The 18,218-nt window shown below is 42.4% G+C and overlaps 1 protein-coding gene across 2 annotated transcripts in view; it reads right to left on the reverse strand.

The window, feature by feature from the left end:
* LOC139227886 (P-selectin-like) overlaps positions 1-18,218 on the reverse strand; it is a 70,297-nt gene that overhangs the window by 7,621 nt on the left and 44,458 nt on the right. For both annotated transcript variants that reach the window (XM_070858998.1, XM_070858999.1), the window contains 7 exons: positions 13,935-14,117; positions 12,673-12,855; positions 8,490-8,672; positions 6,631-6,696; positions 5,012-5,032; positions 3,680-3,767; positions 2,282-2,414 (listed from right to left, as the gene is read on the reverse strand). In XM_070858998.1, coding sequence (XP_070715099.1) covers positions 2,315-2,414; positions 3,680-3,767; positions 5,012-5,032; positions 6,631-6,696; positions 8,490-8,672; positions 12,673-12,855; positions 13,935-14,117 — 824 coding nt within the window. In that variant the 3' untranslated portion in view covers positions 2,282-2,314. The remainder of the gene's footprint in view (positions 1-2,281; positions 2,415-3,679; positions 3,768-5,011; positions 5,033-6,630; positions 6,697-8,489; positions 8,673-12,672; positions 12,856-13,934; positions 14,118-18,218) is intronic.

Here is an 18,218-nt window from a genome sequence, read left to right on the forward strand (position 1 = left end):
TGCGCCATGTTGTATTGACAGTCAGCTTCCGTCCGTGTAACGCGTAGGGGCATTATGAGCCAGGTGGTCAGGCCATACCCTTTGTCTCCCAGTAGCCAGCTCTGCCTTTTTGGCTGTTGCTCAAACATGTCAGATATAACACTGTCGCGTAGGATGAATGCATCATGAGTGCTGCCAGGGTATCTCGCATCGATTGACATGATGCGCTGCTTGTCGTCACACACGAGCTGCACATTGATGGAGCGGAAACCTTTTCTATTCCTGTACTGCTCGGAATCCTCCACAGGTGCTCGCAAGGCAATGTGGGTACAATCAATGCAGCCCTGTACCTTTGGGAAGCCAGCAATCCTGAAGAAGCCCACAGCCCTGTCATGGATCGCTTGTGCGGTCATTGGGAACTTGAAGACGTCATTCCTCCATGCATACAGTGCAGCCGTGACCTGGTAAATGCAGGCCTGTATTACACGTTGAGAGATGGCGCACACATCTCCAGTTGTAGCCTGAAACGATCCCGAGGCATTGAAGGTAAGTGCAGCTGTTACCTTCACTTCAACAGACAAGTCAGTCGGCGTTCTGCTTCTGGGCTGCAAATCTACTCTCAGCATATCACAGATCACAACGACAACTTCTCTGCGGAAAAGCAGCCTTTTGACACAATCAGCCTCGCTCCTGTCCAGGTACGAGCGCCTGGCTCGATATTGCTGACGTGGGTAAGGTCTCCTGCCCATCAGCCTATGGGCTATGACGTTCCTGGTGTGGTGAGCTCTAATCATTTCTCTCCTATGCAGTGAATTACTGGCAAACCATTGCATAATCCGTAGTGTTGATAATGCAGCACCCATATTTGAACTACAAATGTTACTTTTAAACTGGCTGGCTCTCCCTCCCAGTGCTTTGCACGCCTACCCTGTCTCCTGGCCGAACGGCCTGCAGCCTATAAAAATAAATTCACAGCTGTGGAGGCTGCTGCATTATGTGTGTGGCCCCAACTATGTCCCTCCAGTCTCCTGGCCGAATGGCCTCAGCCTCCTCCGCAACTCGAAGGCTGCTTGCTGCCTCTTCGCCTGCCGTCGTGACACTAACGCCACCCCTGTCTCCTGCATGAAAGGCCTGCCTGAAGCACCGCAGCTCGAAGGCTGCTGCTGCTTCACACAGGTAGGAATATTCAATATTTTTTATTTGCTTTATTTATAATTTTTTATTCAGGATGGCTCTTTATTTGTTGAATGTAATTACTTCCCTTCCCCCCCACCTCCTCGTTACCTACGCCTGATTTCTAAAATGTAGGCAAGGTTTTTCTGAGCATACAAAAATCTACACTTACTCCATTCTAAGTTAGTTTGGAGTAAGTTTTCACTGCCTAAACTTGCAAAACAGGCGTAAGTGGCCGGACACGCCCCCTTTTGAAAAAAAAATCTGTTCCAAAATGAAACTGTTCTAACTGGAGCAAACTAAATGTCGAGAATTGCAATTTCTAAGATACTCTATTCTAAACTAGTTGCTCCAAAAAAATAGGAGCAACTCAGGCCAAAACTTGACCCCAATAAGTGGGCATTGCAGTCACCCTTCTTCAATTCTTAAATCCACTCTTGTTTTCAATGATTCTCTGAAGATATTCATCAGGGTGTAACCGATTTTATTCATATCTTCAAACATCATTGTATATAGTCCATCTGGGCTGGGTTCCATGCCTTCGTTTAGTATGCTCAGAGAGTCAGCTCTTTTCTTTCGTCATTTGTATATTTTCTTAATATTTAATTTCTCTCTGGAAATGCTACCTCCTTGGCTTCAGCTTTCGACACCCTCATCTCCCAACCCTGCCAGTCACTTGGTGCAATTTCCACCACTTTACCTTTACATCGGAGAGCCACAAAGTGAAGCACAGCTGGTGCATAACTGGCTTGGTCACCAGCCCCCTTCCCCCCCCCAGTGGTGCAGTGGGTAAATGCACCGTGCAATGTGGTGCTGTGCCATACAGAGTAGAAAGAACAAACTTACATTTATATAGTGCCTTTCACGACCTCAGGACACCCCAAAGTGCTTCACAGCCAATGAAGTACTTTTTGAAGCGTAGTCACTGTAATAATGTAGGTAAACACAGCAGCCAATTTGCTCACAGCAAGATCGCACAAATAACAATGAGATATTGATCAGGTAATCTGTTTTAGTGATATTAGTCAAGGAATAAACGTTGGCCAGGATAAATATTTAACACCGTACCAGAACAAAAGTGAAATCATTTAAAGCAGTTTGGAAACTAGAACTTACAATAAAGGTTTACCTTTTATCATTTTAAATTTGACTTCTTTAAAGATCATGCTGGGTGATCACAGTACTCTTCAAAATGGGCCTCCACTTGGCTTTGATTGGGGGGTTGAGGCTTGATGTGAACCTTCTTACAGTTGAAACGTTGTCTGGAAAGGCAACGTGATAAGCACAAATGAAAATTCAATAATAATGGAGCATATTGTGAACCAAATTTGTAAAATATTAATACAACAGCCCATACGCAGCACAAAAATGCCACTTTATTCAAGAAATAAAGTAATTAATTACCATTCAAGACAACTTTAATTGCAAGAGACATTATATGTGGGGCAAGGAAGGGAGGGTGGAAAAGGGAAGAAGATTGACAGACTATTGGAAAGCTTTTTTTGTCTCCTGTTAAGGAGTGAAATGAATTAGAACGTCCCCATATAGTGAAGTAGTATTCAAGTCAGGAAAGAGGAAACCAACCATTAGAAATAGCTTTAATAAAAGTGATAAATTAGTTTGATTTAAAATGAGAGGAAACAAGAACCAGGACGTCAGCAGATGAACCATATACAAGATATGATATACAAGAGATGAAAACAAATGATGTCTGAAGAATTTTTATTGCCTGCTGAAAAGAGATCAAGATCCAGAAATCAATGATTGCACAAAAGAGGAATAACAATCCTATACAATCTGAAAATATCAAGTGTGGAATGCACTGCAAAAGAGTAAATAATGATCACTAAAGAGAGAGCAGAGACTTTGGGAATTGGAGTTAATCCAAACAGAGCCAGGGATAAGTCATTTACTACATCACAGATGGAGCAATTTGAGCAAAAATAGCCATAAACATAAGTTGGGTGGAAGATATAATGGTAATTGGCCTAGAAGTGCACAGTGACTAGTGCACAGTTCAGTGCACAGAACTTTCAAAGATTTGAGATAATAAATAAATCACCAAACTTTGAAAAATCAGAGTGACAGCACTGGCAAAGTGGCTTCCAGTTTCATCCTGGCACTTATGGATGAGGTCCAAATGGTTTAAGTTACCAGGTGTATGTATATTTTATGTTAAGAAAAGCCACCAAAAATGAATAATGTAATGCAAGATTAGACAGAAATCCTTGATTTACATTTTCATGGGTGCAGGGAATTCAGGCAATTTAGTCAGTTGGTTAGAGGTCATCAAGAAGCAAACCCGTGGTCAATTGTCAACGCATATAAAACCAGTTAAATGATTTTCTATGGAGAAGTAGATTTACTTTGGAAGTTTTTCACAAATGGTTTTGCCTCAGTAAATCAAGCAGAGCTAAGAAAAGCAAAGTGTGGGAAGGGAAAAGCAAAGAATGAAAGTGAACCAAGCAATGTGTATTTATGGCTTTCTAGAAGATGCAAAGTAGACACAAATATAAAAGTTTCTTACCGTTTCTTATTATAATAGGACAATCCAGCAGCACCGCCAACACCAACACAAATACCAATAATACAACTGATAATAATACCAGTAGTTCCTTAAAGAATACACAAGGTTAGACAATGATTGAAAAAATGTTTAATTGCTGTATGCAGAAAAAAGTGAATATTCCTCATTTTTATAGTGATTGGATATATTGTCAATCTGTTTTTCTCAACTTCTACCTGTTGCTGTCCTGAACTTTCTTTGAAAGTTGGTGGTTTATTACAAGTAAATGCAAATCTATAAAAGAGATACATGTAATAAACTTAAAATTACTAAACGGTGAGATTAGAGGTGATTCTAGGCAATCTGCTGCCTAGAGTACGATATAATGCTTGCAGGGAATACTTTATGAAATCACGGCCTCCCAGCAAGTGCCAGATTTCAGTATCATCCTATAAAGTGCTCATAGACAGCTGGTATAACTAAGGTAAACATGTTGCAGGTTTTTCTGCAGTCAATTTGCATCCAATTACAGGCTAAAATTTGAGTTTCAGAGTTGAATTTTCTCACTTTCAATATAAAAGTCAAAAGTGCAAGAATTTTTCACTACACAACGAATGTAACATAAGCTTCACGAAGTTTTTAAATTAAGGAGACATCTTGAATCAGTGACAAAATGGAGGAACTGCCCTACTGAGATAGAAGCATCTCAGACATGAAGGGGTCATTTTAATCCCCCAAAATGGGTAGGATGTTAAAATCCGCTTCAAGCCTGCCACTTCCAGTTTTAAGAGAGGCGGGACAAGGGGTGGGCAATCAACCCGGTCCCAGGAGGCAGGTGACTCATTTAACTATTTTACTGAGGCTGCCTGCCTCCCTCAGATTTTCTCTCTCTTCTAGCTTTAATGCTAGCTGGCCAGGTTTCCCGAGCCAGGAAACCTGGCAGCTAAAGGAAAGCGAGGACTGCTGAGTCGAAGAAGCAAGTGCTTTTCCCCAGCACTGCTCGTGGGCCAAGATGAGTAGGAGTAACCCCCCCCACCCAAACTAATTTGCTTCTCTCCCCATGATCAGACCAATCAAACCACCTCTCCCCCGCAATCACCCACCCTCAATCTCTGCTACACAATAAATGCCACTAGGCTGCCATTGCTTCATTCAAGTTGACAAAATGACCATCCGGACTGAAGATGTACACAATTATTATGTTGACTTTTTGGAATGACATGTAAAATGTACAATTTCCAAATACCGTATACAATTTTGATCGATAGCTTTCAAAACATCAGTAAATGCTTTAAAATCAGTACAATGATGAAACCCAGATCTATAAAGAAAAACGTATCCAATTCTCCTTACCAAGGCCGTGTTTCTCTTGTGCTGTAGGAGTAAATAAAACAAAGATGAAATCGACCACACACAAATTCACAGCTATTTAATGTATGCAATGTTTAACATGTACCAAGTGTCCTATTATCAGATAGAATGGAGAAGTGAGGCAACATTTAACAATGTTGAAGCTAAACTAGAGACTTAAATAAGAAATGTGCAACAGAACTAACTACACTATTTGAATTGTGTAGGAAAGAACTTTTATACAGAACCACTGGGTGGAGAGTTATAATATATAATATATATTTCTTCCCAGGGTGACGATAGATTGCTTAGTGGAGAGAGTTGCTGTTCTGTCTACTTGCTATTTTCCCTGATCATTATCCCAGGTAATAATAAAAATTACACCTGTAAACGGTCTGATTCTATAAAGGAGCAAGTGTGCACAATAACTAAAGATTAATACAGAGCTAATAAGATGAGCCTGATGCTGTCTCTTCTCTTCAAAAAAAACCACATACAAACACAGGGGTTGGATATTCATAATCATAGGACACTGCTCATTCTGCCACCTTCTAAAGCAATGTTAAATGCTGCAGCGCTAAATATGCAAAGTGTTGCACCAAATCAATACCGAGTAAATAGTCCCCAAGCTGTTGACTGTTTCAGACAGATTTTCTTCTGTTGTGAAAACTGCATTATCTACACATATAATAGTTTTGAGACTCACAAGGCAAAAAATAAAGACGGGTTCTAGGAAGTTAATAACTAGTAACCAGTTGTACAAAACATCCAGTTAGTGATATCTGTTCCCAACTAGTCCATTGCAATTAAAGTTCTTAATGAAATTTTTTTTGAAGAGACCGATTTTAATATTCAGTGGTGGTGGAACAAGGGCAGTAGTGGATCAGCTGCCTGTTATACACTCTGTTTAATTTCCTCATAATGTTGACTTAATAGATAAAGCAACAGAAAACATTAACTGCTTAATGGAGATACAAATTATTTCTTCCCAGGGTGACGATAGATTGCTTAGTTAATTTGGTTGCACATAGAGGATGTCTAATGCAACATTCCCATATCTACAGGGACGATCTGTATTGGACAAGAAGTTTGATACCAATACTTGTGAAATTGATGGTTAAGTGGTAGAATTTTTACATTCCAGATGGCAGATTTTATTCCCAGTCAATACAGGAAGAGATGGTGAGCAACGATGTTTGAGGTAGTCATTCGTGGTCTATGGAAGGAAAAGACCAAATTGTCTGAATTGCCTTTTCTCATTACACGCTCTCTTATGTTGCTCTGCTTCTACAGCAGTTTTATGGAATTTTTACTGTCATTTTTCTGTTTGATTTTTGAGATGGCCTTGAGATTATCAAAGTATATTGACAGTTTCATCAGTAACACAGAGCTGCAGCTGCTGCCAGAAAGGGACACCGGATGGTAAACAGGTACATTCGACATACATGTCTCCCTCTATTAACTGTAGAACAAACTCTGCCAACTCCACCATACCAGCTAGGCACAGGAGAAGTGGCAACATTTAACTACATTTAAAAGTTAATTAGAGCTCTATTTTGGGTGATTAAACAGTGTTAACTGGATATTTATCAAATGAAAAAGTAAAAGCTGTAGCACAGTACCATTGGTTGGAGGGGGTTCCTGCTTGCTCACTCCAATTTCACGAGCCATCACAGGCATTTTTGTTTCTAGGTAGAGAAATGTAATTACAAGATTGACAGCAGGCACAATATGCACATATTGATCCTATAAATATCAACTTTAGCCATACCATTATATAAAAGTTACACTCTTATTTCCTGTTATAGATTGGAACTTTGTAATTCTGTCTGCAACATTTAAAAAAAACCCCAAAAGACTTGGATTTATATAGCGCCTTTCACGACCATCAGATGTCTCAAAGCGCTTTACAGCCAATTAAGTACTTTTGGAGTGTAGTCACCACTGTATAAGAAAGTCAAGAATCAGATTTCTTTAAATTTACAGTTCATATCTATCTTATGATACCAGCTCTCCCTCTCTCTCCATTTCTTTCATACCAGGAACACTTCCTTGCTATCAGACTGCCTGTCCAATATGAAGGGCTAGACTTTCCTATGAGCCCCTCAACGCCCGATTGCCCGCTCAGAAAAACACTAACGTTTGGTAAGTAATGAAGTAATGCTGGCGAGAATTTCCACTTTTATGTTAAAACTAATCGCCCAGCAAGAAAATGGGCGTTGCACCTTTATTCTTGGCAGTTAAGGGGAAACTAAGTAAAACGGGCAGTTTTTAAAAAATTTAGTCCTAGGGAAGGGGAAAACTTAAAAAAATAATTTTCAATAAAAAAAATAAAGTAAAAAGCATTCCCAAGACACTTTTACACCTAATCGCCGTTTAAAATTTTTTTTTTAAGTAAATAAAGAGTCTTTAACTTACCTTTCTTTGCAGAGTGCTCACCATGGTTTTCAAAGCTTGCTACAAACTCCACTCCCTTTACACTAACTTTATACCCTTCTCTAACCTCTCACTCGGGTTCAGTTAGACTATGTGAGACAGAAAAAGGAGGCTTATGACAGTTGGAAGGTTCATAATACAGTAGAAAACCAAGCTGAATATACCAAGTCCAGAGAAGTTTGATAAAAAGGGAATAAAGGGGCAAACAACAACCTTTATTTATATAGCGCCTTTAACATAGTAAAACATCCCAAGGCGCTTCACAGGAGAGTCATAAAACAAAATTTGACACTGAACCACAGAAGGAGAAATTAAGCCAGATGACCAAAAGCTTGGGCAAAGAGGGAATTCCAGGGCATAGGACCTGGACATCTGAAGGCATGACCGCCAATGGTGAAGCAAAGGGAGTGGGTGGATGCATAAGAGGCCAGAGTTGGAGAAATGCAGAGTACTCAGAAGGTTGTACGGCTAGAGGAGTTTACAGAGATGCGGAGTAATGAGGCCGTGCAGAAGTTTAAACACGATGATGAAATTTTAAAGCATTGAGTCAATTTAGGTCAATGAGTACAAGGGTGATGGGTAAGTGGGACTTGATGCAGGATATGATACAGTCAGATCTGACAGTACTGACAAGTTCATTGGAGATAGGTGGCAGATCTGGCCCTTGTGTGGACAAAATAGGTCTGCTGCGAAGAAGGGAGACTGGAGCTATCGCACACTGCTACCAAATGTCAAAGAACTGCTACTTCTGAAGCAGAGGGCCAACAGCACCAATTCTCTTCTATTTGAAGAGAGAAAAATAACTTTCCACAGAGACCAAAGGCCAGGTTTTTCCATTACTTTTCTCACAGTAGTAATTGAGAATTTTTATTTTCAGGATGCTTGTCGGCTTTTGGATTTTGACCAGTTAGGGAGTATCCTTTATCAGTCCTCCAGCACTTTAAAATGAACTGAAAAGCACTAAATTTCACTTCTAAACTTATAACTTCTACAGATTTGGGGGAAAGTTCAAGTTCTATCCTCAATTCAAGAAATGATTACTCACGTTTGCAGGTAGGTGGTGCTGGTACAAATGTACCATCTTCTTTACATTCAATTACACTCTTGCCAACTATTTCAAAACCTTTATCACAGATGTAGCTGATATTCTCTCGATATCTGTATGTAGGGCCAAATCCTGCCTCTATTCGGCCATTTGCAGGCAGGTCAGGACGATGACATTCAACAACTACCAAAAAAGCAATGCATTAGTCTCCACTAGTTAACTAATTGTTCTTAGGATACTGACAGAAAGTCTAGCTGTACCACAACTGAGTACTGGTCCCATCCTATAAAATGGATTTGTAGAAATCAGCAGATTTTAAAAAAGCTTTGCGTTTAAGGTCCTTAAATCAAATGGCAGTGGACAGGTTGAAGAACAATTGGCCATTTTCATTCTTTGAATTTTTTTAATGTGTTAGAGAACATTGTAGTTGTGGGACTTGAAATTTGACTTACTTTTGAATAACCAGCACACTGTTAGTGGGAGAATCTAAGTAAATGTCATGTTACCACCTTAAGAAATGCTGTTTCTTGCAAATGTATTAGAAGCCACAGCCAAGCACAGGATTAAGTGGCAAGATTTATATAATCGTCACTTGGAGGCATTTTTCACATATCAAAAGCTTAGAGGCAAACCAATTTACAAGATGTAAAGTCCTGTCCCCTCAATACAGATTCACACGAGGCATGTAGTGAAGTCAAGGTCACTCTGGACCCGCACCTTTATTTCACAGCTCTGGAATGCTGCACTTGCCTGAGACCTGTCCTTATATACCTATCTCTTGCAAGTGCACCCCTGGTGGTAAGGTATGCTGGTGGTTACAGGTCATATCTTATTACAGTCATGTATAACATGTTAGGATACAGTTATATATAATAATGTAAGATACATGACATCACCCTCCCCCAAGGTCTTTATAGGTTCAGTCTCTCAGGTGATCTACGCTCTCGCGTGGAGCGTCTGAGTTGTGGTTCAGTTGTTTGCCTTGGTGTCTGTTTTTCTTTGGGTGTGGTTGCTGGTATCTCGCCTGGGCTGTGTTTCGATTGGTGTGATTGTTGTTGACTCGCCTGGGCTGTCTGTTGGGATTACCCTTTCCTCAGGTTGTTCCCTTTGTCTGTCCACCAGGTGTGGTGCGAGTTCCACATTGTAGTCTGCCTCTGGTTCTGCAGTGTTGTTGGTAAATCTGCTTTTGACTTGGTCTACATGCCTCCGGCAGGTTTTGCCATTGTCCATTTGTACTACCAGTAGCCTGTTTCCTTTCTTGCCCGTTACTGTCCCTGCAAGCCATTTGGGACACCTACCTTAGTTTAGTACAAACACTTTGCCCCCCTATCTCATTCCATCTCCCCCTCGAATTTCTGTCATGGTACTCAGTCAGCTTACGGCACTTTGCCTCAACGATTTCGTGCATGTCTGGGAGGATTAATGAGAGCCTTGTTTTTAAAGTCCTTTTCATCAACAGTTGCGCGGGGAGGGATCCCAGTCAGTGAGTGCGGACGAGATCTGTATGCCAGCAGCAGTCGCGACAGGCGACCCTGCAGCGTGGGACCTTGGATTTTAAGCATGCCTTGTTTAATGATTTGCACTGCTCTCTCCGCCTGGCCGTTGGAGGCCGGCTTGAATGGTGCCGTCTTGACGTGATTTATGCCGTGGTCAATTATAAAGTCTTGGAATTCTGCGCTGGTGAAGCACGGACCATGGTCACTGACCAATATGTCAGGGATTCCGTGCGATGCAAACATGGTTGCGAGGCTCTCCACAGTGGTGGAGGTTGTGCTCGAGTTTAAAATAGTGCATTCGATCCACTTTGAAAATGCATCTACAACTACAAGGAACATTTTCCCCATGAATGGGCCCACATAGTCTACGTGCACCCGCGACCACGGTTTGGTAGGCCAGGGCCAGGGGCTCAGCGGAGCCTCCCTGGGCATTGCTGAGTTGGGCACAAATGGTTCACCTTCGGACGCAGAGCTCCAATTCCACGTCAATACCAGACCACCAGACGTGGGATCTGGCTATGGCCTTCATGAGAACGATCCCCGGGTGCTCGCGGTGGAGCTCCCGGACAAATGCGTCTCTGCCTCGCAGAAGCATGACTACTCGGCTGCCCCACATCAGGCAGTCTGCTTGTAGTGATAGCTCAGGCATGCGCCTGTGAAAGGATTTTAATTCCTCGGGGCAGGCATCGCGAGCCTCTGCCCAGTCACCGGTTAGGACACATCTTTTTACTAAAGATAATGTGGAGTCGCTGGCCGTCCAGGCTCTGATTTGGCGAGTCGTCATGGGCGAACCTGTGGACTCAAAGGCATTGATTGCCATGACTATCTCACAGTCCTGTTCGTCAGACCCTTCCGTGGTCTCCAGGGGTAGCCTGCTGAGCGCGTCGGCACAGTTGTCTGTGCCTGGTCTGTGCCTTATGGTATAGTCGTAGGACGCCAGCATGAGTGCCCACCATTGAATTCGCGCCAAGGCGTTGGCGTTTATTGCCTTGCTCTCGGATAGGAGGGACGTGAGGGGCTTGTGGTCGATTTCTAACGCGAACTTGGCCCCGAAAAGGTATTGGTGCATCTTTTTGACACCGTATACGCACGCGAGCGCCTCCTTCTCTACCATTCCGTACCCGCGAAAGGTAGGAGCAGCGGCCATTGATCGTGTTGACCCGCTGTACATCGGTGTCCCGGGTATTGTCCCCACCATCTTCTGGTCTGTTTTCCGACCCATCCGATTCGTATACCAGCCGAGCTGTTGTTTTTTTGCACATGCGGGCCAAATGCCCTGTATATTCACACAGTCTGCTGAAATCGACATCCCCTTGACGAGTGCCCACCCCCACACCTCCAACACAGACCTGTTCTATTGTTTAAAGTGTTCCCAAAGAATGAGCTGCATCTGGCTGATCTCTCTTGCGCTTCTCTCAGTTTGTAGTTTATTGCTCGCATTGTAGGTTGATGAGGTGTGAACGGCCCTTCCTGTGGCCCTTGATGGCTTCTGCCTGCTGTCGAGAGCCTGTTCTCCTGGTTTTGTCTGTGTGTGGGGGTAGCAGCTTGTTTAGTGCTGTGAACTTCTTGTTCCGATATTTCGTTAGTTGTCATACCTGCATTGCAAATCAACCTCGTTTCTTCTTCCCCTACCAAGAATGTCTGTGCAACCAGTGCTGCTGCCTCTAAGGTCAGGTTCTTGGTTTCTATGAGCTTTCGGAATATGCCTGCGTGGCCTATTCCTTCAATGAAAAAGTCTCTCAGCATTTCCCTCCTCAGTTCATCGGAGAACTCACATAAACTAGCCAACCTCCGATGTTCCGCCACGAAGTCGGGTATGCTCTGGCCCACACAGCGTCTGTAGTTGTAGAACCTGTGTCTGGCCATGTGTAGGCTACTCGCTGGCTTCAGGTGGTCTCTTACCAGTGTGCTCAATTCTTCAAACGACTTGCTTGCTGGTTTCTCGGGTGCCAACAGATCCTTCATTAAAGCGTATGTTTTCGAGCCACAGCTGGTCAAGAGCTGGGCTCTTCTCTTGTCTGCCTTATTGTCGCCTAACCAGTCTTTGGTTACAAAGCTTTGCTGGAGCCTTTCGATAAAGTCCTCCCAACTGTTTCCCGCATTGTACTTTTCATCTGATCCCGTTGTTCGCCATTCTGTGGATTCTGTAATCCCGTAACTCGTCGCCGCTGTAAAGTCCTGTCCCCTCAGTACAGATTCCCACGAGGCATGTAGTGAAATCAAGGTCACTCTGGACCTGCACCTTTATTTCACAGCTCTGGAATGCTGTACTTGCCTGAGACCTGTCCTTATATACCTGTCTCTTGCAAGTGCACCCCTGGTGGTAAGGTATGCTGGTGGTTACAGGTCATATCTTATTACAGTCATGTATAGCATGTTAGGATACAGTTATATATAATAATGTAAGATACATGACACAGGATGCAAGAACTGATCATATAGTAACAGAGTTAACATTTCCCAGCAACCCACTGCTTCATTCGGGGTGATTTGCAAAACTTGTAGATGGTTATATCTGTGATGGTTAGTAGAATTGTCAAAGAACAGATTTACATTTATTTACATAATTATTTACAGATTTACATTTATTTACATAGCTATTTACAATTGTATCATCTATTGATTGAGATTCTGAACTTCAGATGAACTAAACAAAATTAAACAAATTCCATCCTACAGTCCTGTACCATTGCAAGTTGGTGGGTCACTGTCCCACTCTCCAGTTGCTGTACAAACAAGGCTTTTTGCACCAATCAACAAATAGCCACTATTACAAGAATAGTTTGCGACCATTCCACGTTCCCAGTGATCTCCATAGGGTGGTGATTGAGCTATCCCATTATTAATAGGTGTAGGAACACATGCAAGAGCTGGAGAAAAATGAAACACAGTTAATTATTCTGAACAGACTGTCTAATGAAAACTTTAGCTTCAGGGATTAAAATATTTCACTTCAGAGGCAGAGCAGACTGGTAAACCAACACAATGCAGCACAAGACCGACCCCATCCCCAATCCCATGATCTCAGCAAAACATTATTTTGGAGGGTGAGGGAGAAAGACAAAAAATGAAAGGTTTATAATGCCTTTAATATTGGAACTGTGATAATTCAGATTACGGAAAAACTGTGTCCATGATTTGGCTTCTGATATTTACAACGCAACAAGCTCGTAGACCCGTGTATGGGTCTACAAGTTTGTCTCTTGAACAAGGGAGCTGGATTTAGCAGTGTGAACACCATAAGCCAGATCATGGTTACTAATTTACCAGAATTCAAATTAAAAAAACAATATAAAACAGCTACAGAGAAGTGATGGTCAATCTTAGCTAATATTGGGTTAGTTGCCTGCCTCTAGAAGCACAGCACATATCCCAGGATTGCGACTCCAAGATGACATACCATGCGATGGCACCTAGAACTGGTTTCTACCAGGTGGACAGGATTAAAATGAGGCTCATATCAAACTCCTTTTAACTATCCGTACAACACATTCAGGAAATTGGACTGATCAATCAAGTAGTGTGCAATTAAAGTTCTGGGACAGGAAGTCTACACATGCACAAGACTGGAGAATAAAGGAGTTTTTCACCCTGCAGCAAAAGTGATAAAGATGTGTGATTAATCCACCCAACCCTCAGCCATTGGTATATCTGGTTTCATCGGACATTCATGTTGCAGTCATTCGCTGGGTCCCTAACGGGTTTAAATAAGAGGAGTAATAAGCTAATGAGGGAGTATCCTTTACCAGTCCTCCAGTACTTCAATGAAATGAAAAGCACTACATTTCACTTTTTAAAACTCTCAGCACGAGTGAAGAGAGCAAAAAAGTAGCCTATCAATGTCAACCAAGAAAAATCCACCTCAGATATTTATAACTTCAACAGACTTCAGGGAAAGTTCAAGTCACTTCTTTTAGTTCTATCCTCAATTCAAGAAATGATTACTCACGTTTGCAGGTAGGTGGCGCTGGTACAAATGTACCATCTTCTTTACATTCAATTACACTCTTGCCAACCATTTCAAACCCTTTATCACATTTGTAGCTGATCGTCTCCTGATATCTGTATGTAGGTCCAAATCCTGCCTCTATTCGGCCATTTGCAGGCAGTTCAGGAGGATGACATTCAACAACTACCAAAAAGGCAATGCATTAGTCTCCACTAGTTAACTAACTGTTCTTAATAGGATAGTGACAGAAAGTCTATCTGTATCACAATGGAGTACTGCTTAGATCAGCATCTCCTCCAGTCTATTTCTTAGTATACTTGGCATCATTTACCCATGACTTATGTTAGGTTAATGGGTCTGAGCTTGTGTGATTCTGATTTGTCCCACTTGATAGATGTGCTATTTTTACTTACTTCCAAATGCTAGAGAACCTCTGGTACGAAACTAAATTTTTCCAACATCAACCCAGTGCCTGTTTTTTTTGGAGCAACTTGATTTTTCTGGAGTATCTTAAAAATCCCCATTTTGCACGTTCAATTTGCGCCAGTGTAAGTGAGTTAGTTAGGATTTTTTTAGTTTTGTTTTTTTCCCCCCAAAAGGGGGCGTTACCAGCCACATACGCCCGTTTTGGCCATTTAGGCCACTTTGGACAGCTAATAGTTACTCCAAACTAACTTAGGCCAGTGTATGTGGCCACTTGTGGCTGCTTGTGAAAACACTTGCGGAGAGTTAAGAAATCAGCGCAGATAGGTACATCGAAGATCATTCGGCCAGAGATACGGGCAAGATTGGAAGCAGAGAGGACCTTGCAGAGCACTAAACAAAACACAACAAGTAGTAAGCATTCAAGAAGATATAAAAACATTCAAGAAGAAATAAAAAATAAAACTAAGTCCTATCTTCATATCAAAACTCTAAACAAAGCACAAAAATAAGCATTCAATAACAAATACAAAATAGAAGGAAGCAGAGATGACCTGTACCTAAAGCACCAAGACTTACAAAGCACTAAAAGCACAAAAAGTAATAAACATTCAATAACAAATAAAAAATATGAGTAAGTCTTACCTTCATCTCAAAACACAAGACTCCGTTCATCTACACTCACCGATTCCTGGTATTGTATTATTGACGTACAATTTTCTAAATAAATGATCATGCCCTCTGAACAGCACTTACTTACAATTCTTCACATTTACAATGCGTTCCACAGTGGGCCCGGTCGGTGCGGGAGACCACTCGGCCAAGGATAGGGCGGCGAGCATCGGGTCCCTCCCGCACAAGGTGCAGGACACACTGGGGGCGAGGAGCTACTGCGCATGCGCGCACACTCTAACGCGCATGTGCACATGTCCCAGCACTGTTTTCAGCGCCGAGACAGTAGCTCCGCCCCCAATCCACTGGCCACGCTGCACCAAGCCCCAGGAGAGGCAACACAGCAGCAAGAATCGGAGGACATTTTTTAGGCGCCCTTTTCATAGTACAACAGCGGCTCAACTCCGGTGAATGCACCAAAAATCTGCAGGGGACAATTTTGAGCCCTATATCTTTCTGACTTAGAGGATGTGTTAGTGTGTAGTTCACTCAAGTTATCAAATATCTCTTCCACTCCACCTTCAGAATCCTCTAAGTTTTTCATTGTGCTACCATAATCCGATTGAATCTAATATTAGACTGCTTAATGAATGGCCAGGTTGTGAATTACCACCACAGCTCTTTGGGCCCGCTCGGGCCCCGCCGACTTCCCGCTGGTGCCGCCAATACTTCTGGCCCTCTTGGGCTTTGGGCCACATACCTCCTCCCGCCCCGCCGACCTCCGGCAATTCCCTCTCCCTCCCCCGCACCCCTTCGCCCCCGGGCCGCTGACCTCCTCTCATCCGGCAAAATCCCTTATTCAGCACAGGTCAGGTCCCAAAGGTGCCGGCTAAGGAAGGTTCAGCCTGTACCTTAAAAAGGTTAGCCATGATTTTTAAACACTTCCCCTCCTATTTGAGTACAAAATCTCCAATACTACACACATTTCCAAAAGATTTTTTTTAAATGGAAGAGAGCCAAAACAAAGTCTGTTGGTTAAAAAGGTTTAGAGCCACAACGACTCAGCTTGGGAAGTGACCAGGCCAAATAGCTCCAACAACACTACAAAGAGCATGTCACAGAGGGTAAGCTCACTAGATTAATGTTAATTCTCACATTTTCTTACTTTGATATTTTTATGTTCAGCAAGCCAAGTAATAATTGTGCTGGCTACATAAAGAGTCCAATTTTTTTTTAAGCGTTGAACAGACACTTAGATCAGTAATAGTACAGGTTAGATACAGGCTACGTATTTTCCATAACACTCAAGATAGGCTAGGTCCCTAAAAAGAGAATGAGCTTGTCAATTTTTTGTTTTCATCATGTGCTAAGTCTCACTTGCTATTTCTCCCAGCTTTTAAATCCATATATACGTTTTAAGTCATTTACCCGACGGTTTATATATTGAATAGGAAGCCCCAGTCTCAAAAAAGGATCATCTACTGGGCACTTCCATCTTTCAGACACCATTATGTGTTTTCTAAGTGGTATTACCAAAATAATTTATCATTTGTGTCCAACAGTAGTGATCTTTATCTGCCTGGATCTAAAACTTAATCCGAAGAGTGAAAGGCTCCATGGCCCTACCTAAATCTTCTGAATGCACTTTATACGGGCACCAGTAATGTCACATGACACTCTGCATAGCTAGGTAGTTCCAGCGTACCTTACTCACTTAGTACTGGGTGAAGAGCGGAGTATTTCAGTGCTGGGAGCGAGCACTGAGGAAGTTGGGGAGCAAAGGACTTCCACAGGGGAGCTCACAAGGTTGCTCATGGTCCTGATATAGGTTTTTCAGTGCAGAAAGTTTAGGGTAATGAATTAATGTGAAATTTCCTCTAGTTGAGTGTTAAACGCTTCCAGCTCTTGTGGCTCCATTCCACCAGGGTAATGGAATAGGGCATAAAAGTTAGTTTTAAAATTAAAAAGTACAACATTTTATAAAGCTGCAGTACTGGTTTCCTAATATTTTTGCAAGTGCAGCCTAGCCCAAAACTGCTCTCATTTGAAATCTCAGGAGCTGACTAACTGGAAAGAAGGAAATTTTGCCCCTCCTTCCCCAATTTGGAGGTCCCTCCAGTGAAAGCATGACCACATTGGAGTGGTAGATAAAGCTGAATAGGTCGACTGACAGATAGAGAAAAGGACGCAGCACACATTTCACTATGTCTAAATGAATTTATACCTTCACCAACTACACAATGCAAAGTCAGCGAATAGCTACCATGTCTGCACAGTCATTGTCAAACCAGAAACACATTTCCCTAGAAATAGAGATGTGCAAGATGCCGGAGCTAGTGGTCTGCTGCTTTAATACCAACAACAAAAAGCACCATCCCCATTGGTTTAGTTTATTAACATGTGCTTGGTAAAAGAACCGGTCTATCATATTTGGGAGCTTTACTTAATGGACTGGTTAGTCAGGAAGAACTTGTCCAATGCTTTTAATTATATCCAGCATGGAATCTAAAAATGTTTACAGGTTCAAGTATAAACTGGCTTAAGTAATAAAAACATAGAAAATAGGTGCAGGAGTATGCCATTCAGCCCTTCTAGCCTGCACCGCCATTCAATGAGTTCATGGCTGAACATGCAACTTCAGTACCCCATTCCTGCTTTCTCACCATACCCCTTGATTCCCCTAGTAGTAAGGACTTCATCTAACTCCTTTTTGAATATATTTAGTGAATTGGCCTCAACAACTTTCTGTGGTAGAGAATTCCACAGGTTCACCACTCTCTGGGTGAAGAAATTCCTCCTCATCTCGGTCCTAAATGGCTTCCCCCTTATCCTTAGACTGTGTCGCCTGGTTCTGGACTTCCCCAACATTGGGAACATTCTTCCTGCATCTAACCTGTCTAACCCCGTCAGAATTTTAAACGTTTCTATGAGGTCCCCTCTCATTCTTCTGAACTCCAGTGAATACAAGCCCAGTTGATCCAGTCTTTCTTGATAGGTCAGTCCCGCCATCCCGGGAATCAGTCTGGTGAACCTTCGCTGCACTCCCTCAATAGCAAGAATGTCCTTCCTCAGGTTAGGAGACCAAAACTGTACACAATACTCCAGGTGTGGCCTCACCAAGGCCCTGTACAATTGTAGCAACACCTCCCTGCCCTTGTACTCAAATCCCCTCGCTATGAAGGCCAACATGCCATTTGCTTTCTTAACCACCTGCTGTACCTGCATGCCAACCTTCAATGACTGATGTAC

Source organism: Pristiophorus japonicus, chromosome 17 (assembly GCF_044704955.1).
Source record: "Pristiophorus japonicus isolate sPriJap1 chromosome 17, sPriJap1.hap1, whole genome shotgun sequence".
NCBI lineage: Eukaryota > Metazoa > Chordata > Chondrichthyes > Pristiophoridae > Pristiophorus > Pristiophorus japonicus.